Source organism: Motacilla alba, chromosome 7 (genome assembly GCF_015832195.1).
Source record: "Motacilla alba alba isolate MOTALB_02 chromosome 7, Motacilla_alba_V1.0_pri, whole genome shotgun sequence".
NCBI classification, from domain to species: domain Eukaryota; kingdom Metazoa; phylum Chordata; class Aves; order Passeriformes; family Motacillidae; genus Motacilla; species Motacilla alba.
Genome location: NC_052022.1, coordinates 22,771,389 through 22,795,488, shown reverse-complemented (window position 1 = coordinate 22,795,488; position 24,100 = coordinate 22,771,389). Strand labels below are relative to the sequence as shown.

At 36.8% G+C, this 24,100-nt stretch overlaps 1 protein-coding gene across 10 annotated transcripts in view; it reads right to left on the bottom strand.

The window, feature by feature from the left end:
- The window catches only part of OSBPL6 (oxysterol binding protein like 6), a 96,813-nt gene that overhangs the window by 23,076 nt on the left and 49,637 nt on the right, over nt 1-24,100 (bottom strand). For 6 of the 10 annotated variants that reach the window (XM_038142827.1, XM_038142826.1, XM_038142834.1 and 3 more), the window contains exons 3-13: nt 20,176-20,271; nt 17,195-17,317; nt 14,761-14,814; nt 13,985-14,098; nt 13,704-13,868; nt 13,068-13,200; nt 12,522-12,625; nt 11,602-11,694; nt 6,773-6,847; nt 2,376-2,541; nt 1,284-1,414 (exon numbers count right to left, since the gene is read on the bottom strand). In XM_038142827.1, the coding sequence (XP_037998755.1) occupies nt 1,284-1,414; nt 2,376-2,541; nt 6,773-6,847; nt 11,602-11,694; nt 12,522-12,625; nt 13,068-13,200; nt 13,704-13,868; nt 13,985-14,098; nt 14,761-14,814; nt 17,195-17,317; nt 20,176-20,271 (1,254 nt within the window). The remainder of the gene's footprint in view (nt 1-1,283; nt 1,415-2,375; nt 2,542-6,772; nt 6,848-11,601; nt 11,695-12,521; nt 12,626-13,067; nt 13,201-13,703; nt 13,869-13,984; nt 14,099-14,760; nt 14,815-17,194; nt 17,318-20,175; nt 20,272-24,100) is intronic. The other 4 variants (XM_038142832.1, XM_038142836.1, XM_038142833.1 and 1 more) reach the window with 3 other exon arrangements.

The following is a 24,100-nucleotide window of genomic DNA, read 5'->3' as shown; positions in this document are numbered from 1 at the left end:
ATCCAGAAGTATAATATACTACTTATCTAGAACATGCCTGACTTAACCTTAATATATCCATAGCACTGAGGATTATAGAAAAGAAGTACAGAGAGACATTTTGTTTCAGTAGAAAAGGATTATTACAATGGAGTGAGAACCTTCTTCTGTCTTCCCCTAGTGCAGATTGAAGAATAGATTGCATGAATGTACTAAAACAAAGACCAAAGGAAAATTGGTAAGCTTAAACTGTTACTGAACAGTTTAAATTACCCAATTTTGCTTTGTTCTGAAATGGTCTGAGCAGGTCCCCGGTTGACATCCCTCAGAGCAGGAAAGTAATGACTAACAGCAGCCTGACAGTAGCTTCTTCAACAGCTCAACCCTGGTCATGAGACTGGACAAACCCAGTCACAGTCAATTTTCCACTTCCTCTCCACTGAGGCTGTGAATGTGTGACAGCAACTTTCAAACTACGTGGCAACTAAGCCACGACCAAGAAGAAAACATGATTCCCTATTTCATGCAAGTTGCTAATAAAAATCTGCAGGTCTTAGATAAATTTGTGTCAATAACCAGAAATGGTTACCCTTACCTCTTGCTTCTAACTTTTTTATCACAATGCACAGAAATCAATCTGCATAACATGATATGCATCTGCATCTATAGAAAGGTTTGTCTTTAAACATCTGCTCATACTTCCTGCAGATGCAGTCCTCCACACCAATCCAGCAAATGCTTTTATGCTTTCTTGACAACGAATTTTGAAATATTGAGTTATTTTGCAACCTGAGGACCTATTTTTGCTAATTTGTTCTCCTTGACTAAAGCAAATTATGTTTTTTCCTTTAGCTTAAGTGAGAGAGAAGAGTTAACAGGTCTGTATCTGGAAATCCAATTTACCCATGACTATATTGCAACCCAGGATTCCTTTTGCATTTAGAGACACAGACATATAAAACAAATCTGACAATATTTGGTCAAAATTAAAAACTTAATTACAAAAACAAGAATATTTCCTTGGCTGTGCTGGAATAGCTCCAAGACATCTAGCATTGGTATAAAAACATTTGATCCTTTTTCTTTATTTTGGAAAGCCATAACAGATACATGCTTTTACAAATTACATCCTTCACCTCCACATGCAGTGAGGTTAGATCTACATCGTAACACAATATGCCATAGTTCTAGCTGAGAACTTGGCTTTTTCTTGGCTCCTTTGAGGTGAAAGGAAATGGCCAAAATACAAAAGAAATAGTGCACAGGGCAAGACAGATGTGCTTGAAATCAAATCAAGAACATACCTGAGAGAGGGACTGTCTGAGGTGAGCTATTTGAGCATTGTGGCCTGTAAGATCCTGCTCTGAAACAATCTGTTTAAGCTTCTCCTTCTCTATAGCTATGCTGTTAAAGGCAGACTTCAAAAGAGAATGCACTGAGCAAAAAAGAACAAAAACAAAACAGGTGTTTTCTTGGCTACAGAAATCACATTGACATCTCATAGAATATTTCAGCAATAAAGACAGAGTGAGACTTCCACCCAAGAGTAATGGACATTTGAAACAAGGGCCTGACCCTCAAGTAATCCATGCCAAATTAAGTACAAACACTTAACAGCTTGCGATTGCAATGTGCATACTGTATGCTCACACATATCTCATCTGAGCATATTCCTGGTGCTGAACATATGGAAAGGTGCACATTTGGAAAAACTGTGCCCAATGTGTGTTACTTTCTTTCTGGTTTTTATTTGTACTTTCCAGAGTAACACAAACATCAGTTCTGCTAGACTTAATATTGTACCAATAAAGAGGATTACTTGGTCTTTAAACAGGTTTTGAATTTTTAAGATGTCAGTCTCACATTTTTTTTCTATGGTTGTTATATAACAGCAAACCGATAAGAAAACCTTCTTAAAATTGTATTTTTCAGTTTCTAGGACCACTCAATTACGGGCAATAAAATTGCAATTCAAAAGTACATTCTTGTAATAAGCTCTTTTTCCATTTATTCCATTGACATAGAAAACATTGCACAAAAATTATTTCACAGGATTATGTGCAGCAGTTACAGTCTGAATCATCTTTGGGGAGAAATAATACATTTTGTTGAGGAAAAATAATGTTTGCAAATTCAGTCACTTATTTACAGAATGGAGAAAGCACTTCAGAAGACTTGGAAAGCAGTTTCAGTGTTTACCTCTCTACATTAATGACATGCATGGAAAATGTAAGAAGGTTAATATAAATTTCCTTTGTGTAAGCCACCTGAACAGCTAAAAACTCTTATACAGTATCACCCAATGCAGAGGAAAGCCCTGGCCTTAACTAAGTGAGGGCAATAAAGAAACACGACAGAGAAGCACATTACAGGGAAGGCTTGGCATTTCCAGCTACCTTTTTGTGCCATCAAGCAGAATTCTTCTTGAAGCTTCATGTACTCAGTAGAGCACTCCAGAGGGTCTGCCACATGGCTTGGGGGAGCCTGAAACTCAATGTCTGCACAGAGGTTGGGGTTGGATGAATGCAATCGAACGGGTGACATCGTAGCACTGAAAGGGACCTACAGTGAGAAACAGAGAAGAAATGTTGTATAAGGTGTAACCAAACCTTTGACAAAAACCAAAAATTTCTTGAAGCAAAACAAAAATTTCTTCTGAAAAGACTTCACAATGTGAAGAATATGGAAAGAGTGAACATGTAACTTCTTACTCGCCTAAATCTCAACACAGCTGATGCAGACTTCTCTTGAATTTTTTTACTGAAATAGAGAAAAGAAGGCCTAAACACACAGCTAACAGCTAATGATGGAGTATTTAAATTCTAGCGTTTACAAAAAATGGATTATTTCCTAATGCTTAGAAGATTACTGGAAAACTGAACCATGAGACATGTTCCTTTATATTTGGACATTTGAGAGTAATTGTAGATCAGTCTGTTGTTTCAATACCAACATTTGAAGTATGAAAGTTTCTCCACAGATCCAGAAATAGGATATAATATTATCAGATATATCATTGAAGTTTTTCAAAACTACTTGTAAATCTTCAGTTGAAACTCATTGTACTGGCAATTATGAAGAGGGAAGAAGCATACAGTCTTTCTATTTTCTTCTTAACTAAACAAATTAACAATAACAACAAAATAAAACCAAAACTCCATCTAATTTGCTTTTAAAACACATGGACCATAAATAAATGCAGAGAGATACAGTTTAGTAAGATGAAGCAAAGAATTTAGTTTACCATCTTTCCACTTCACTTTCTCCTCTACTTTTCTACAAAGTACATGCAAAACTGTCTAAGTTATATATACATTTATCATGTACTGAGCAGTTATCTCTATGCTACATATACACTGTATGGCTACCACTGCTATACAAGTGATGAGTGCAAGAGTATTTAGTATTTTACCTCAATGCTACAATTCACACACATTTATATGAAAATCAGGCCAAGAACACAATTTTCAACTGTAAAAGCAACAGAAAGGCATGCAGAACTACATTTTGTCACTTAAATATTATCCACTGTTTAATGTATCAAGCACTGTTTAGAACATTAAATCTAATTAATTTCATTAGATTGATCAAATGCTTAAAGCAAGAATTTTCACACTGCAGCCCAATGTAATTATTCAAATATGAAAAATGGGGCCAAAATATAAAATGTCTCTTCCAAGGCATGATAAAGAGCAGACGATAACATAAAAAGTCATATTACTAAGAATTATTATCAACAGATGAATTCTAGAACCACTGTCACCAGTGGCTGAACTTGGTACTTTCTTATTTGATTAGATCAGGGAACAGTTTTATCAATTCCTTCCTGTAAAAACAGACACCAATACACATTTTAGGTTTAGGTTGTGATTCTCCAATGAAGCCCTCAAAATCCTATCAGATCTATTAATCATTCCACTCATGAGTGTACTCTGTGAAATACGTTTTCCACTCTGTTCTTTCTCGGTTTCCAGATGCATATAGTACATTAAATAATAACTCTATGGCACCTATCTAATATAAGCTTTACTCCTGCTCTAATGTATTTTGATTTCCAGCTATATCCACAAAGTACATATTTTTTTACTGGACCTCATTTTAGCCTCATATCAAGAAGAATTTGTTAACAGAAGATGTAAAATAAATTCCCTCTATTCATACTGGATATGCAACCCTTTATCTTCTTCACAATTACCTGATTACCTGCCTCAAGAGTCCAGCAACATTAGGTAAATGGATTACTGTGGCTAAACGTAAGTTAATTTCAAATCTCTTTTCCAAAAATTTTCCCCTCCTTAAATGGGAGAGCATGTTTCCAGAACTTTCTGTCTGGAAGCATCACAAAGCTTCAACTGCACCAGGTGGCTCCAGGAGGGCAAAGTAGGTATCTATGCTGTACCTATGTGTATGGAGAACATACCCAACCCTCCAGACCATTCTGAAGGCAGGAAAGAAGCTGACAGAAGCTATCATGCCAGAGGTGGAGGGAGAGTCCCCCCAGTCCCACATGCCTGTGGTGATGGGGGAGGTTCCCAGACCCACAGGGACTGGCAGAGCTGCAGGCAGGCTGCCCACACATGCAGGGTGGTTCTTTTCATCACTCTCTGATGAATCAAGCTAAAGAGATCTGCTTTAGATCCACCATTTCTGCCTCAAGCCTCAGCTGGCCAGGCTGAAAAGAAAGGTTTCTGCAATTATGTGTATTGAAAAAATACTACTTTCAATTATGCCCTAGAAATGAAATTTACATGTTCTATAAATATGCCACACTACTTGCAAGAAATATACATTCTCATGACAGAGACAAGTAGCCTTGCTGACTGCTTTAAATTCAAGAACCAAAAATACTGAACTGTTGATTGACATGAACTCTCCTCATAAACATTTTTTAGAAAAGTTTCCAAGCTACTTTCCATAACAGATGAAAATAAACCCACATTAAACAGCCATTTTCATTCTCTTGACGAGGCAACAGTCCAGGAAACACTGCCAATATAATTCTCTTCCCCTTTTCTCCTTTCATGGCTGTGCTTTCTCTCTGTATTAACAGTGACTTGATCCTGACTTAACTATCCACTCTCTTTTTGGTTGTTTTTTATTGTTGTTGTTTTGAAGGTTTTTGAAAAAATATTTAGCTTCTTGATCCATCACTCTAGTTTTCTCCATACAGACACTTCTAGACATAACCTCAGATGAACCTTGTCCCAACTTCCTGCTCTACACCAGAGGCGTTGCGCCCACTCATCCATCACCTTCTTCAGAATTACGTGCTCACGTAGGAACAGACTGTTCCTGGCCGAGTGGGTTGTAAGGAAAGCCTCTTTCTACTGTGCATTTAGCTGATATAATTCTGTATCCCTCAGACTGTGCACACGCTTCACTGTTTGGGAGAAACAACCATTTTGTGCATCAGCCAGGAAGAACAGGCCATGGCCAGGAGCGCTGCAACAGCGGCAGAGTCATTTTGGTGCCTCTAGCTTTCCTTCCTCTTGCATTTTTTTCCAGCTCCTCCAAAACCTCCCTCTACAGGTCCTCACTTGAGCTGCAGGTAACAACTCAGCCATTCCCTGTTCTCTTAGTGCCTTCCAACCCCAGGCCAGCTGCATTTGCCTACTGAAGCACTCCCTAAGTAAGGAGGACAGCCCTTGCCAAAGCTGTTTAACTGCTGCTGAGCCTTCTGCAACCTCCTGAAGCCTCCCACCAACACTTCTCAGCCCTGTAAACTGGAAATCAGGCAGATTTCTGTGCTAGGCAGGCAGACCAACACAGTCAAAACAGCAATCAGTTACAGAGCATGCATACAGCATCAACTGATTACAGAGGAATAAATTTAGATGAGTTAATTTCGAAGCTGGAGAAACACTGATATGTCTCATATGTTTTAACAGAGAATAGCAATAACGGAGTTTGTGGTTCAGGTAGCAAAAGCTCAAGATAGTTATGCTTAAGCAGAAACTATGTCAGATCTAGGATTTTAGTTTCTGCCTGGAACAGCTGGAATACTTCAGGCTGGTGAAGACATTCACTGCTTGGGGTAGATAAGGAGTTTGCATTTAAAGCTCACTTCAATCTTTGGCTGAACAGTCCTCCCTATCTAGCTGTTGTACTTATCTGTTGATGGATTAGTACAAATGTCTATAGTGGGCCTTCCTAATGAGTATTTTCCTGATAAAGCAGCAGCTGAAGACAGCCTCTTGATAGCAATTCAATTTCACAAACAGAACTTCCCACAACTAATTCCCAGACTCAGTGCTGATTTCATAGCTCCCTATTTTCTGACAAAGACTTAGAGAATTAGCAAAACTACATACAGACACTGAGGTAGTAATATGACTTTTTGGGATTATGGAATGTAAATAGAAAGTGCCTCAAACAAAAAGGCTAACCTTACGCTACTTATGAAAATATTAGGAAATGTTATAATTTCATGGTTACTTGTAACAAATCTCCTTAGTTCTATTGTCTTGCTATAACTGTCACAACATCTTTTAACAGAATTTGATCTTTTTTTTCTATTTTGTAGAGTCTGTCAAAGACTTATTGCGTGCAGGGCCTGAGTCTGTCACTTGCACTTACATAAAGGAGGCGGCACATGTACCATGTGAACAAGCTCAGACCCACATTTATGGAACACATTTGTGTTGGGCCTGACCACGTCTAAGAAACTCGGCTGAAAGGGGGTAGCATGGACACCTCCAAAAAGTGCAAGAAACATTTTCATAAGCTTATCACACAATCAAGTTACACAGCTTCCCATCCTTAGAGCTATCCCTTGATTTTGAAATCCACTCACTGTTGTAGCCACTGCAGCTGCCAGTCTCTGCCGGCGTCGTGTTGTGCTGAACTGGCCCTTCGGTGCCGGCCCTTCCTGACAGTGAATGCAAGAAAAGAAGGAAGTAGAAAAAGAGAAGGGAAGGGGTGATGGGACACAGGAAGATGAAAGGTGATCAGAAAAGGGAGAGGGAGAGTCTTTAAGTGGGTTTCCATTTTGTTAACTCTTATGGCCTACACATGTTGAGGACATATCATGTGTTTTCAGCTGTGCATGCCAGAGACATAAAAAGCTGGATACTTTACTAAAATTATCTCCAGATGAGTTGGACTGCAGTGCACTCATTAAGGCTACAGAAAAAAAAAATCAACTAGCATTGCCATTCAGAGTTATAAGGCAATAATGGAATAAGAGAACAAAAAGGATGCTACAGCATGCCAGAAAATAAACCAAAAATCAAACTTCTTCTGGAGCCACTTGACCATTTAGAAGATGAATTCTGAAAGAGATCACTTTGAAATAGTGGAAGTATGTAAACTGTGGTCACTGAAGATGCATGTAGCTCAATGGTAAAATTTTCCAGTGTGTATCTTATCTAGTGAGTTTTCTTAAGTAAACATTCCTGTACATAGCTCTGGCATTTCCACATCCATCCTTTAGCTTATTGAATCATTTTCTCCATACATCACTCTTTTGAGTTCCACCCCCTTTTCCCATATATTATTGAAGGTTTGACTTCCAAACCAAAGCAAAAACTCAGATAAAGGAGCACAAATAAAAACTAAGTATTTTGACAACTCCTTCCTTTTCTGAATGTCTAACATGTGGCCTCATCCTGCTTAATTTTACATTTGTTTTACTTGCAAGAAAAATTTTCACAGTACATTAAAGTCAAGCAAGTAACTGTCTAATGCAGAGGAGGTCCATATCTCTCATAAAGCCATTCTATTTAATCTTTAATTAAAAGTGCCATTATTTTGAAGCCATTTAAAGATTTTGGAAGACTAGGAAATACACCTTTCTGCCTTTAGAAAACAATTCTCAATTCCTTTACATTTTTCTTCCCCTGTATCTTCACCTATAGCCACTACAGCATTTTTAGATTTATGTACATTTTTACTTTTTCTGCGAGAAGCCTGATCATCATATAAATAACAATGTGTAGATTGGATACATGGACACCATGCTGAAGAACAGGATCTTGTATTTCAATACAACAGAATATTTGTAATTATTAGCTGAACTGTCTCGCTTCTATAACATTCCAAGTAGGGTTGCTACAGTGGAGAATGGCCAAACTCTTCACCCTCTGCCTGATATTCTGGCGATGCCACTGACAGTTGGAAGGGTTGTCTAATGATCACAGTAAAAGACCTGCGGTGCAATATTTTATACAATTCTCACATTAAAATGACATGAGCATAATCTCTGAAATACTGAGAACAAACTGTGTCAAAGCCGAGAACAGATTGTATGCATAATGTAAAGCTCTTTGTGCTCCACAAAAATATGTCCATCCTGTGAATAAGATACGGAACAATATTCTTACTTAACTAGCAGGGACAAACCTATGTACAGAGAGAGAAATGCACAAATTTATAAGTATATAAGATTATGAATGCAGGTATGCATTATTACAATAGGAATAGTCAGCTTTGCAGAACCACACACTCTCCTCAACAAAATAGAAAGTGAGGTCATAATCTGAGTTACCATAAAAAGAAATACTTACTTAAGGGAAAAAGTAATAGCTAGTCTGGGTCTGGTTTCAGTTCTGAGCTGAAAGCCTCAGTAAAGCAAGATGATTTTTCAGATTACTCCATAATACACAGCTCTCTATTAAACTATTCCCCCTATGAAGTCTTGGAACTTTGAAACTTTAAGCTTTTGTGGGAAACCAAAATATCACTGGTTCTTTATTGTTTTGTAGTAAGGTTTCTTTTTTTCCTTCCTTTGAAGCTGTCATGAGAATGATAACTTAGCATTTTATCCAAAGGGAAATAAATAATAATTAAAAAAAAAAAAACACAAAAAACCCACAAAAAAAAACCCCAAAACAAAACCAATTAATCAATTCTTGTACAAAAGTATAATTTGTCAAATGAATTAATACAGATCAACTAACTTGTTGTTGCAGGCCATTTTCACAAAATTTTAAATAGGCTTTTTAAAAACAAAATGAACCTCCTTCATAAAAGTAATCTTTCTTAAGAGAAGCAATTAATGTATTACTCTTAAGTAAAGGCCAGTAAATTCAGCTGTTAATTCTAAATAACTTAACAACAGCGAACACCCAAACCTGCAAATGTATAGACACATGCTATGCTCAGTTTCACTTCAGGGAGTAACCCCACTTGAGTTACAGGGATCAGCTGCGTGGGCAAAGTCAACTGCACACAAAACTGGCTTATTTAAGTGGTAAATATTAACATCTAGGAAACAAATCAAGCACTTTCACTTGCTAGAAAAAGTATGTTTTACATACATTATGCACCTAGCATTCATACTGCAAGAATGTGTTAGGAGGAATCCAACAAAAGATCTCATTAACAAGAGAATGTTTACAAGTACAATACAAAACCTGGATGGGAGAATTCCCTCCTTGCCTCATATGCAGAGGATACTGAGCCAGTAGAAATCACACGCTCGCTCCCCATAAAAGCACACCCCTTTATATAAAGCCCCCTAATTTTATGCTCCCCAGAAGGATGCTCTCAACATTGTACTATCAGAACGTCTTTGATGCAGTTAAAAACTGCTCATTCTGAAAAAAGTAGGTCCAAGTACTCCAAATGGAATTAACAATGAAACTAGCTTAAAGTTAGTTTGTTAATATTAGCATTATTCCCTAAAACTAATGGGATGTATGGAGGTATGAGAAAAGTATAGTACAACAGAATAGTTACTAGTACCAAATGTCAACCAAATAGCAAATTATGTGTATGCTCCATGAAAATAATGATCACAAATCAGACAAAATGATTCTCAGTAGGGCATATCCTGATAAACAGTTCAGAAAGACTTAAAGCAGTCTTGAAAAGATGAGCAATAAGTAAGACCAAGAAGTAGAAGGAGTGTCTAACAGAATAACAAAATGGGAATCAGCTTAAAGGGCTTGTAGGCATCAGAGGACATCCACATTTTAGTGGCAACTTAAGCCAGTTAGGAATAACACAATGATTCAGTGAGGACATCTTCCTACAGACCACAGCTCTAGTACTCAGGAGACAGGACAGCCCTTGGAAGAATAAACTGAATCTATCAAACTAGATAATGGAGTAGCCATCAAGTATTCTTTGTCTTCCATACAATTAAGAACAATTTTATTATTTCTGTTTCACTGCGATTTAATTTATAAATCAGACAACAATAACTTAATACTATGCTATAATAAAATAAGCTTTATATTTGCAGCATGAACTTTGGCAGGAATTATTGCTGACCCAAGTTAGGCAGAGCTCATTATCAATCCAGAAGTAACAGACCAATGTAGAGCAGTGCACACAAACTCTCTCAGGGGAACCTGCAACCCTATTTGAAGTTTTCAGGAGCTGAGGCACACTCCTGCTAAACCACAAACAGAGTTTAATAGAAGCCCAGGCCAGTGCTACTTCAGCAAAGTGCAGGTAACTCAGGAACAGCTCATTATTCACTATAACTAACCATAAATCATAACACATTGACTACTTTCATCACTTTTGTGGATAGGACTTCTCTGACGTTATTGTGGCATGAAAGAAGAACATGCAGTGGTGACTGACTCTTCACAGGCATGAAGTACTTGCATGCATTTTGCTGATATTTTAATTTCCCTGTGTTAATCAGCACCACGGAAAAACTGTGATCCTTCAATTGCATGACATGACATCAATCACAAAAATTCCTTTGTTAATAAACCATTTTAATCCCAACAGATGTTTCATTGTTCTACCTATTGTGATTATAAAAGTATAATAGGTAAAAAGAAAAATAAACTACAAGAGCTGCAATGAGAAAGCTGATGCAACTATCACCTTTTCCTTCCTTAAGATTATTGATCTTAAATGAAAACTCCTTAATGTGCCTATTGGGGACACATTAAAAGCTTTCAAAGTTTGTACTAATTTCAAGATATTTGAATGGATTGAAAGTTGCTGACATTTATTTACTCAGTAGCAGACACCACAGTGGTGATTGTTGGCTCCCAAAGCCAGTTGAATAGTCCTCATTATCAGTTGCTTAATTATAAAAAAAGATCAGGTTTTGGATCAAACTTCAGAATACACAAGTGCTTCCAACAAAACACAAGGCAGCAATACAAGCTTATTTCTGTGCTTTCAGTTCTAGGGAAGGATGGAGTAAATTCTTCCTTCCCATAATTTATTTCTTGGTTATTTTATTTGTTCCCATATTAGCCTTTTCCATGACAGAAGGCTTGTGAAAGTACTTATAACTGGTAATATTCCAGGTATAGGTCTTGACAAAGACTACTGGTGTGTTCAGTATTTCATTCTGCTTTTAACTTAATGTCACTTGTTCACTTGAAGGCAATTGCCCTTCTTTGCAACTTTGATATGGAATAGCAGTAGCCCCATATGGTGTGTGTTTATTGAATTTTGAATACCTTAACTGACGAATATTCAGATTCCCCTCCTTTCCCTAGATGGCAATGTTTTCATATGAATGAAAATAAAATCAGTACTTTTCTCACTATCTTCTCTAGGTTTTGAACAACAAACTGAGAATTAATTTATTTCATCAGAAACATGAAAGACAGCACACTGACTTCCTACTTTCAGCTAATACATCATTTCATGCTTAGAATTTAATCTTAAAGTACAGTGAAAAGTAAAACATAGTGCATTCAGTACCTGAAGTTGAATTTTTGCATCTTTGCTGACACTTTTTGTTCTCCATCGTCTCGTGACCCGCTTGTCTTTCTTTGAAATATCTACACAGTTAGCCTACATTACACAAATAGTTAAAAGCAACAAAGTGCTATTAAGTTGACACAAGCAACAGAGACAATATAGCAAGTTAGTAAAAAATTGTAGCATTAGACAGGTACAAATTAGGAAGTAAGGAGAAGAAAGCTGCTGCTGGAGCCCGAAACTGGAGCAGTGATCAGCTGTAGCTACCCATACACTTTCATAAACACGTGGTACGGTTGGCTCCTTTAGCAAAACTACTGGTGCCCTTTCTTCTCATAGGTGCGTAATATTTAGGACATGATTCTGAAATCCTCATGGATTTCTGTTGTGGTACTACTCAGACATTTGTACAGAGAAGAAGATTCAGTGAAAATTGAAGAAAGTATATAAGATTTAGGATCTGCTGTTGCTGCTGGTAAAAAGAAAAACTCACCCTGAACTGGGAAACAGTCCAAAACTTGGGACCTTTGCACTATGCCCCCTTTTCTAGAGCATGCAACTTCATCTTTGAGGGTCTTTGGGTCTCCAATCCTTAAAAAACTTAAAATATTATCTTAACACAACAAAAACTCCTTAAATAAAACTTTATATGTGTTCTATTGCAACAGTCCTCAGTTTTGTTTTGCAAATTACTTAATCATTTGATTTTTTCTATTTAACTCAAACACTGAATACATCTTAATTACTTGTTTACACATGAAACAGAATTACACAAGATTAAAACAGACATATAAGTGTTTCATCCAAGATTCACTATTAATTCAGAAAAACATTCTGAATTAACAGACAACACCTCTATATCTCCCTTAACAGAAAGAACAAATATTTCAGTGTAATGATTTATGCTCAATCATATTTACCTGCATGTCTGTGAAATTTGGTGCTGACTGAGTCCTCTGTAGAATTTCTAAATTTTGAAGAAGTTTACTGAGTTCCACAAGGTTAGACTGACAATGAGCAAGATCTAAGAGATACAAAATAAAAATACATTAGGTGCTTCAATTCAGACTTTTTATTGCCATGGTGTCCATTGTTTGTACGTAACTGCATTATAAAAGTTAAGTGTCCAAACTCCTTGTAGTAAGGTATCCAAGTAAAAGTTTTATCTTGTTGGACACTTGTTATTTCTATAGGAGTCAGCAACAATTCTGGACCTCAAGAAGTGATCATATTTGAACAATGACATCCATCAAAATAGCACAGATTACTAGGATAAATTTTAAAAGCAACATCCCAAAACATACAGAGAGCAAAGTTCCCACCATGAGGTGAAAGTTTCCAATTACCTGAAGAGCTACTACATGTTCATGTAAAGATGTAACTTGACCACTTTACTTACAGGACTCTTTCTTGTATCAACAAGAGGTTTTGCTGAAAGAACAAGGCTTGAAAAGATGAAGTCTAACCTTCTGCACATCTGTCCATCTCTTCAGAGTCCTGCAACCAGGCTGCTACTTTACTCTGACCAGTAGTGCAGGTGACAGGAAGGCTGTTACTGCAAGGTATAGGAGGCTGCCAGGGGAAGTTATTCTGTTGGACCTAAAGCATAATAAAATGCTTACATTTACTGGGGCTGTGTTCCTTTGTCATGACTATATTACTTCAGAATAGAAAACAAATTATGCATTGCGTTTTTGATGAACTCTGTGATTTGTCTCCATAGTTCCCAAAGACACAGATTTTTCAGAATAGCATGTTGGAGAATCAAACCAGGAACCTCACAAGAGGACTGTGCTAGGTACCAGTTAGGAAAGATGCTGTTTAAGAGGAAGAACATAATCAGCAGAGAGACAGATTTATACCTGATGACAAAGGCTTGTATGGTGGTGAATACTTTGCAAGATCTCTACAGCAGCCCATTCTAATGAAGTAAGGCTAAATTAGACAGTAATTCAGCTGATTTCAGCTGCACACCCTCAGAGCTTTTCACTGACCAAAGGTTCCCACCAGTGGAAGCTCCTGTCCTATTGGCATTAGAAGAAAAGCCCACTGAAAGTGCCCACCAGCAAGCCATGAGTTTTCAACTAAAGAACGCTGCCCACCTTTCCATCCGAAACATTGGCAGCTGGTGAAGACTCTGTAGTAGATGCTGAGGGGAATATGTGGAAGCTGGCGTCCCTGGGAGATCTCACAATCTCATTCTGACGGTACAACCGGTGGTGCCGCAACTTTGAAACCCACGCATCAAATGAATCCTGTGATTTCACCTGGAGAAAAATTTACTATCAAGAAAGCATCCAAGATAATACTTTTCTTCACAATCTTTTACAATGTTATTTGTTTCTACTGAGGATGAAAAACCAGTATGCAGTTTTCTTTTTACCTTTAGGTGATAGATATGTTCTTCGGTGTCAAGATCTATTCTGCGAGCCTTTTTTTTAATAGACATGACTGATAAACCAACATCAATGCTCCCATGGACCTTTCCTTTCTGTATCTAAAATAAAAACACCAGGGCAAAAATTTAGAAGTATCATGCACTTTTTCTATATATTTAACAGCAAACTATCTTGTACTGAAATGGTTTCCCATTTTATAACATTTAAGCATAAAGCCGTATTAAAAAATAAAGCTGCACTCAGACTAACCATTTAACCACTTATTATATTTATGGTCAGAGAAAAGTATCTCACAAGAAATGCTAGTACAAAGCCAACTCCAATGTTTGGGTGTGTTAACTTGTTCACACTAGTGCACAGGTAGAGGTAAGTGAGAAGCAGAGAAAATCAAACAGTACTTGAAACCCTATGGCTACGACTTGATAGCTATTGGTATCAAACATAAATAATTTGTATTAATTCTTTGTCCTATCCACATATCTCAGAATAATCAGCTCTGGCTGACATAAAAATTAGAAAAAAAAAATACATGGTCAGGTTAATCTCTCAAGCAGCTTTATCCAAGAAACTACATTTATTAATTTAACTTCTATTTCCACAGAAGTAAAAAAGGTAGAATTCTTGGAAGAGATAACCAAAATCTTACATTATTTATCTTTAAATCAACAACTTTCATGTGTGTACTTTCGTAAATATGCCTAGAGTGAGTATGAGCAGGCAGACCTTCATTAGAAGTTTTAAAGTCTTCATCTCTACTTACATCAATTGGTGACTTTGAATATTTCAACATTCCATTATCCAGGACAAAAAACCTCTGAAATTACAAGAAAAAAAATCCAGCAACATTTTTTCTTAATGAGGAGATGCAATTTAAACTGTGTACAACAATTCATCTGGAGAAGGATCACCCTGTAACAACTAAGGAATGTCTGGGGTTGGAAGGAGAGGATAAATACAGTATTAAATAATTTTCTTGCTTGTTTTTTGACAACAATTATTTTCTGAACAAAAAAACAAAAAAAAAAAACCCAAAACCCTAGATTCTCTTTTTCCGACATTATGCTCTAGGCTTATCTTAACAAACTTTGATAATGAAAGTGCTTTTTTTTTCAGTTTTCCAGGCAATGTAATAAACTTTCTAAGAGACTGTAGGACAAGAGACTTATATCTGTTTCTTTATTTTGTTCCTGTTTTTCTTCCAAAAAGAGCTGGTCACATTTCAAATTAGCAACCTACCTTCCCTATCCAGAAATAGAGAAGTTTTTCCTAGTGCAAGATCTACATCTCAAAAGGAAGACCATATGAGAGACCCTGGTCTACCATCCAAAACTTTATGCATTCTGGCAGGTCTGTACTCAGTGAAGAACAGATGAGATTGTAAGTTGTGCTGAAGACACCTTGTCTAGTGTTAATCCAGCTATTAGTATCAGAACAAATATTGCAGCATTCCCAGCAACATTCCCAGCTCATGGGAGGGCTGATATCTCAGGTGTTGGTGACACAGGGTGAGCCACTGCATCTTCACTGACATGCTTACCCAGACTGGCCTAACCTCATGATGCCTGTGCTTGTGCTATTGCTGCACCTTTATTGCTCTGAGCAGAATTCCCTATTCAAGCTGTATTTCTCCCTCAATTAAAGCTGCCCTAGCTTGTCTGTACCAGATTACTCAAGTTGCTTTGCAGTCAAGTTAATCCAGGCTTTGGCACACAGCATGAAGCCTAGCAGGAAACTGGACTTGAAATTACACTTGCTAACTTCTGTTTATCATCACTAACTTTAAAAATATGCAAAGTAATAGGAAATAACTCATATTTTTAGAGTGCAACCTAAAGCATTAGTCTATGTTAAAATCACAGAACACAGTAAAATACTCTGCTTGATTCTCAAAGCTGTCATGACATGGGAAGGAAGGGCAATGGTTTCCTTAGGTAAACCTGCTAATTTAACAGTACGAGCAGGGTCAGTAGTTAGACAGCAGAAAATCCCCCTCAAAGATGGTTCTGGAAATTCTGTCAGTCACACAACAGATGGTAGCAATATCTCACACAGGGCAAGAAAACAGCTGAAACCAGCACCATTTGGAGATATAACTTCTTGAATAAGATGTCAAAACAACAGGAACATCTTGGGGTTTTTTTTCACCGATATGGTCACTAACAACCTTCACAAGAACATGATATTCATGTCATATTGCTCTGTCTCTCTAAGCTGCATACACAAAAGAAAATTATCTTTCATCGTAATTTCCTTCCAATGCACACCGCACTTCAGAGGATGATAAATTCACCAAGCTGTGCACATTATACCTGGTATGCTACCAAAGCACATTCAGGACTGTCAGAATATGACATGCAGTGTTCAACAGATGCTGTATATGGCTTTGCTAGCAGAACCCTAACACAGCACATGCTGCAATTATTGGCTCTGAAGTTCCTCACTGACTCTCAGGACAGAGTATTGTTATGGAAACTCCAAGATACCCAGGCCAGCATTGCAAAAAGAACCCCAAAACTTATTAACAAACCCAAAGTTTCAAAATCGAAGTTCAGCATAGTTCCCAAGGTGAAATATAAGGCAGAGTAGAGGGGGATGCTAACATGTGAAGTTCCTAATCATATTAAAAATTAAATAAAATTATTTAAATAATAAATTATTAAAATAATAAATAAATTTAATAAATAGATAAAATTAATAAATTAATAAAAGGAATACTACTAATAATAAATTAATAAAAATTATCTACAGGTAACTGCTCTAAATTCAGTAGATCATTAGTAGTGATTGCCTTTACAGAACTGCAAAAGTTGGACTTCTCTTGCTCTCCTATAAATTATTTCCTTACCAAAACAGACACTTTGCCAAATAGCAACACATTAATAGAATGTATTTTAAAAGTGTGGGAGCAGTGGTTTATTCCATAAATTCTTATATACCTCATTAATTGATTTTTTGGAGGGTCAGATCAATTTTATTCACAAATTCCCTCTGGATTTTGAATACAACCTTAGGCAGCAGGGACTGTGATTTGAGAGCCGTGGGCTGTTTGCAAACTAATTCCATACACAGGTGGAAGAAAAAGTCATACACCAAAATCATGGGTATTTATTTGACATCCTAATTTTGTCTAGACAAAAAAATCCCAACTCATAAAATGAGGTAATAACGTTCTAACTGGTTTAAGAGACATTTACCTTGTGCCAACCTTTTAATGGCCATTTTCTCTTCTTCAGCATGAAACCTTCATGTTTGTCTGGCTTCTGGACATTGGTCTGGCCTATTTTCAGACCCTCTATGATTTCCCAGCTGTCAGGTTCCTGATGAAAAAGCATGAAGACACATTGATTAATTAATTATGCACACACGGGAAAAAATTGCACTTAAGAGTGGCACAAATTCTTCAATGCAAGACAAAGAGGGGGAGCCAGGCTTTTAAATTAACCTATTTAGGTACCAAACTACATGGTCACTATATTATGTCTAGCTGTATCTCATTTAAAACTACTAAATACAAACATTTTCAGATGTCTAACCCTTACCAGGTAAGATGCATAGTAAGAGTGCCCTTTGTGATATTTCTTAATTATAAAGAAATTTAAATTTTCTGATCTTAAAGTTACAAGCTACATTGGTTCTGGATGCCCCAGTTTTTCTCCTAAATCAGAAAAACTAGCAGAAGTAGTTGCGTTATTGTTGATTTTGAGTGTAGCTAGTGATAATCTTCAAAGGCATTTTATGACAGAGTTTCACTTGCTAATTGAGCCTTCAGAAATCTGCAAAAAGATTTTTTTTTCCTGCATTAATTTTCACTGTATTATGAGAAATTTATAGGAAAGCTAACTAATTTTCTCTCTAGAGAAAAACAGAGGAACAGTATCATTTGAGATACAACCAGTTGTATGCCTTTCATGGAGCCAATTAAAGCATATTTCTGGTACATACTACTTCTTTTGCATGGTGACTGGTGCAGCTCAAGCCAGATATACAATGTAACACAGTGAAGAGGAAAAGAATAATATTTTTAAAGAGAAAAATATGGAGTCATATTTTCTCTTGGAGTGTATTTCTATCCCCTTGCTACTACTGTAATTAAAAAAATTCTGCACCAGTTTAAAAATCTCTTACTGCCAGATTCCTCAGACTATGTTTTACTAATTATACCTTACAAAGCTGTAAACTTGCATTTTCTCAGTTGATCTGTCATAACTCCTAGCAATGTTATGAAAAGTTAACAAGAGAGGAAGGAGGTCATTAACATCAAACATTTAAAGGGAAAAAAAATCATCTCCACATTTCCAAAAAACTGTTCAGAGCCAAGTGCTGTCAGTCTTTCACAACACCACCAAATAAATTACACAGCCCTGAAAACATCAACATTACTGTAACGAAAATGTAGTTGCAAAAGTAACAGCAAATTTCAAAACTACATTTTTGAATAAGGTCTTGGTATTTTGAGAAGGGTGAAAAGCTCTATCCCAAGTAATAAATACTGCCGTAAATTTTAATAGAAATCCTTATTCAGCTTAGTTTCCCCTGAATAACCATGAACTAATTATCTCATTGTCTGCAAATCCCCTACTCAAAATGCAGCTTTGTTTTACTTCCCCATGTTTTGCTTCAATGTTCTATTCCCATACTATAGAGGGAAGCATGCATTGTTTTGCATTGCTTTTTCCCTGCATGGAAGTACTTGGCACTTGAGGGGGACAAATTAAACTCTAAGTTATACACCAGCAGAGAGTCTCTGCATCTCTACCAACTGATTCTTCATCATATTGATTTCTCCTTTAGATGATCAGCTGCAGGCATAAGTCTTTTATCTACTAGATAACATCAGTATTGATTAATTCTCAACTAGAAACCACACAATCTCATATAGCTATTCATTTAAACAAAAGACAGATACAGAGGGATAAAATGAGCAATTATTCCGTACAATGAGGATACTTGTCTCCTGCTGCATCAGTGCTACAAGCTGTTTTTAAAACTCTCCTAACAGTCCTACCTGTGCCTCATCCCACAGTTTTGGTGTGTTGAGATATACCCAATACAAAGGCCATTATGAAGGAGAGACAAAAGTGGGGGAAAAACAGAGTGAAAGTGATACACTTGAAGAGTCCTCATCCAAGGCTGGTTCTCAAGCACAGCAGCAGTATTTTAGGACTTCAGTGATTCCATAGGTAGTCCATGAGAAACAGCCCTGAGCAAAGCAGCATGACTGGGAGAACACAATCACTGCTTTCAGTACCTGGCTCTGCACATGCCCCATATTTGGGGATTGAGGGAGCCACTACCAACTGCTTTCTCAAGTTTTGACTGCAAAATATTTATTTTCCAAATAAAAATGAATAAACCATTTCATTTTTCCTGGATGAACAGAAAACTTCCTTTTGAAATTGTTTTACCAGGTCTGTTTCAAAGCTTACAGATACTTCATTTCAGATTTTTATTTTCCACCAAATATGCCATCACAGCACCCTCACCTTTTCAGAAACAATCTTACTTTTGCATCTGAAGTATCTTAAAATGAAGCTTTCTTTATGTGGAATTAGACTTGTTTGGAATCACTTATTCCAAAACTGAGCAATTTACCCAGAAAGAAGCTGACTTCAAAACAACACACACAAGGCTTCACTTTTTATGAGAGTGATGTCACCGCTGCAGTTGCATCCTTTACTCTGCCTCAGGAAAGAAAATCTCAGCAAGAGCTTTTAAATTTCAAACTACGCACAAGGAATGCTATTAGGACATATTTAAAACTAATATTTATTGGCAGCAATTTTAGATTTGGATATGATTTGCTCTACTGTAATAAGAGGATTAAACTGGAAAACTTCTCAAAGTCATGGAATCATGCAATATCCGGAGATGGAGGGATCCCACAAGCCCTTTCTAGTCCCATTTTCTGAGAAAGTAAAATTTCTTCCTGGGGCCATCCACGTAGAAAACAAACAAACAAACAAACCAACCAACCAATCCTTAATTTTGTCAATATAACATGTACTGAAGATTACTGGCTCTTCTTACAACTCAGTTATAGAACAACAAGCTCCAGGGCAGACTCACATTATACTCAATGGTGGAACCAAACACTGTCTCTGAAGTATTAGTCAAACTACTTTGTAACTCTAGAGGGAAACTCACTGCCCAGATTCCATCCCAGGCTTTTCCTTACCTTGGATAGAGAGAGATGATCACTTTCAAGGAACTGCTTGCTTAAAGAAGGGTCTGTGCTTCCTGAAGAAGCCTTTCGCTCCAAAATATGAACACTCTAAAAAAAATAATTAAAGACAACATCATGGCTCAAAACATACAAAATCTACCCATCCATGACTTACATGCACAAATGATTTGCCTGCAGAGGCAATATACTTCTCTTTCTTTATTACTGGGTTTTTAATTAATTACTCTGTTTAACCTAGAAATGATAGTGAACTAAAAAAAGCCAGGAAAGATGAGTAATGCAGTTCTTATGTCTACAGAGATTCAAAGTGCTCCTAACCAGACCCATCATGTTTTCTGTTAATATACAAGACACTGAGTGCACATACTCTGCAGTCAGCACTGCCCTACATTCACTTCACATAAGATATTACTGCCTCTAAAATATTCATTATCACACCTTAGCATTTTGTTATTGGCTTCTCAGCTTAGAAAAAGTAACACACTACACAAATGCTTTTAAACAGATTACAGGTATTAACAAGATCAGTTACCATGTCTCAGCTGATGGCCTTGCTGGTGAACATTCATGGAACACTGTGATCTTAAACCATTGCAGCTGTTTTTACATATGACAACCCTATAAAATGTTATATCTTCAAAGCATTGTAATAAAAATGACATACACAATGTCACAACTAGTCCTGAAAAGACTTCTATTCTTAAAACACATCTAAACAAGTCTTTCCATTTTCCAGAAAATGAAAGCATGTCTTTCCATTTTCTAAAAACCCCTACTTCATAAAAGAAAAAGCATTTGTGGTAAAAGAGAAAATTACCACAATCCACAGGCACGGATCTGCATTTCATTCTCTGGTGAAATTTTGCTACATCTCATCCTACTATTTGGTAAGAATTCTACCACAACATGTCATTAGTATCTCTTTGGCATGAAATAAAACGACTTCATTTCGAGGACATACAGCACAATGACAAACTTGCAATTACCCTCTGGGAAGCATATGTTTTTCTCAGCTGAAAATGCCAATTAAGTTTTGTTCACAATCAAGCTTCTTTACATTGACTGCAGAAGAGATTACCCACCCAGGTAACAGCAGCAGCAGCAGCAAAGATACATACAAATGGCAATGTAAATATTATTGCTTATATAAATTATTAAGTACATAAAGGATCATAACCAAACTAAATTAAAATAAACACAGCTATTCATTTAAATGCATACATATAACACCGACACCTGCACACTGTGTGTGCAGAGCAACACACAGACCTTCATTGCTCTCTTTCAAGTTGCAACTGTGAATGAGAATAGGAAAACCTGGGGAGTGTCTCTGTTTTCAGAGATTAATTCGGAGATTAATAAGCATCCTTACTACCATGCAACAATTACCAGCATTTATTTTCAGTTACTTTTAATTAAATTGTACAGTGAAGAATGTGGAAAAGAAGCAGTATTATGCTACTCCAGGGCCAACCAGCAAAAAGCTTTGTCATTTATGCTTTAAAAACTTCTGCTTTATCATAGGAAGTTCAACCTACTTATTTAGTCCAGTGTATTTTACTAGACAGATGACAAAAAAATGTGTATATATGTAGCACAAGTGTCTATGTTACATATCAAATAATTTAATAGACTAATTTGAGCTGAGAACCACAAAGTTCCTAAGGATAATGATAAATTTTCTCACCAAATAAAGGAAATGCTGCTTATGTACATAGTATGACATTTTAACAATACTCAAAAGAACCTAAATCTGTTCCTCCAAAGAAGATTAAAATGCCTCTTGATTAGCATAATCAGGATGATTCCAAACATTTTTGCCAGTTCTGTCTGGCAGGCAGGAATCCATCCATCCTGAGATGGAGCAATGCCCAACACAGATGTTCTGAAGGTCTCATGTTCTCTCAGCTGGTGCAGTTTGTTGTTACATAACTACAATTTCTTTTTGTACAATATTTAGAGAGGAGTAGCCCAACAGCCCTCAGCTTGCCAGATTTCCAGTGACATTTTAAATTACATGATTTTAAGTCAGGAAGGTTTTGTGCCTTTTTTTTTTTTTAAATTAGCCTTCAGTCATTACAGTTCCACTCCAGTTGAGAAATACATTATTAGCCAGCAGCACTTTAATGAATGCTAACTTATTCAATTATTTGTTTGAAAATTAAAAAATGAACATCTTTTAAGTAAAATTGCCTTCTTTACATTCCTTACTTTCGGGAGTGTTGGCTTGCTGTCTATAGATGTTTGCTTTTCAGTTCTCTTTACTCATGACCACAATTACACTGATACAAGATCATTTCCTTAGATTTGTGACATGTCTCTAGCATAATACTAAGAGACCGTACTTGGTGCAAAACATTTTCCATTAACATGTTATTTTTCTGCAAAATTGCAGCTAGAAATCACACGATTGCTTGACATTTTGAAAAGCAGCTAATTTTACAGTGCAAGAGTTTAGTTATTTAGAATCAAAGATTCTATTTAAATAATAGGATTCTATTTAAATCTTGACATTATTGTCAGGGGTTTTTTTGTATTTTAACATAAAAAAACAGAGTTGGGAAAGAACCAGTAAAAAAAAAAAGCTGATCAGAAGGAATAAAGAGGCAGGTCAACACTGTTTCTGGGGTTTATTTATAATCAAACCAAAAAAATGAATAATAATCCATTAAACTAGGCACATCAATCAACATGGTACTCTTATTCCTCTCCTAAAAATACAGACAGGCAAAAGCAACATAGGCATTGCTGCATTCCAGATTCCCCTCATATTTCAGGATCACTACACTATAGTTGGTTTCTTTTGGAGGAAAACACCAGCACCAGCATATTCTGTGTGCTCTTGAAAACCAATTCTACAGAATTACAAGTTTAACTCAAATTACTATGTAATTCCATTGCAGAATCTTCATCCTAACTACAATCCTTCATCTTTATGATTATCTACACATATATTACATAGGTGGCACACATATGCCTCAAAATACCCCTAGGAAGCCAACATATGGAGAACACAAATGCTTGTTCCACCCTGCATTTTATTTCTTTTTTCCCCAGATGAGGGGGAAAGAAATTGATGGAGAAAATAAAATAGCACTATGATGTTGCATCGTATTCTCATCTTCTCTGGAAGACAAGAATGGAAAATATATTTTACAATATCCTTCCATGAATCTTGCCAACTTCTTTTCTCACTTTGGACTTTAATGACTCATACAGCTCATTATCCTGGTTTTGGCTGGGACAGAGTTCATTTTCTTCCAAGTAGCTGGTATAGTGCTGCATTTTGGATTCAGTATGAGAACAACGTTGAAGGCACAGTGATGTTTTGGCTGTTGCTGAGTAGCTCTTACCCTAAATCAAGGACATTCCAGTTTCCTGTACTCTGCCAGTGAGGAGGTGCACGAGGAGCTGGCAGGGGCATGGTCAGGACAGGTGACCTAGACAGGTACAAGGGATATTCCATACCACAGAATGCCAAGGATGGTGTATAAACTGGGGGAGTTGGACATGAGAAGGCAATCACAGCTGGGGGATGGGCTGAGCCTGGGCCTGCTGGTGGTGAGCCATTGTACTGGACATCACATGCCTTTCTTGGGGTTTATTTATTTCTCTCTTCCTTGTTCTTTCTTCCCCTTACATTTTATTTCAATTATTAAATGTTTTATTTCAACTCTCAGGTTTCCCCTTTTCTTTCCTCTGGTTCTCCTCCCCATTCCACAAGTAGAGCTGGTCTCCATCAGATCAGAGGGTGAAGACCCTAACTTTACTGAATCTGACTTCCCATTAAAACAAAAGACAATCAACTGTTTTCACAGGAAAGGCAAGGAGAGAAAACCGATTTTGAGTAAGTAGAGACAAAAAATCTAGCAAATGACAAGTCTGACACTCATGCCTCTCCCTTCTGCTTCGCTGC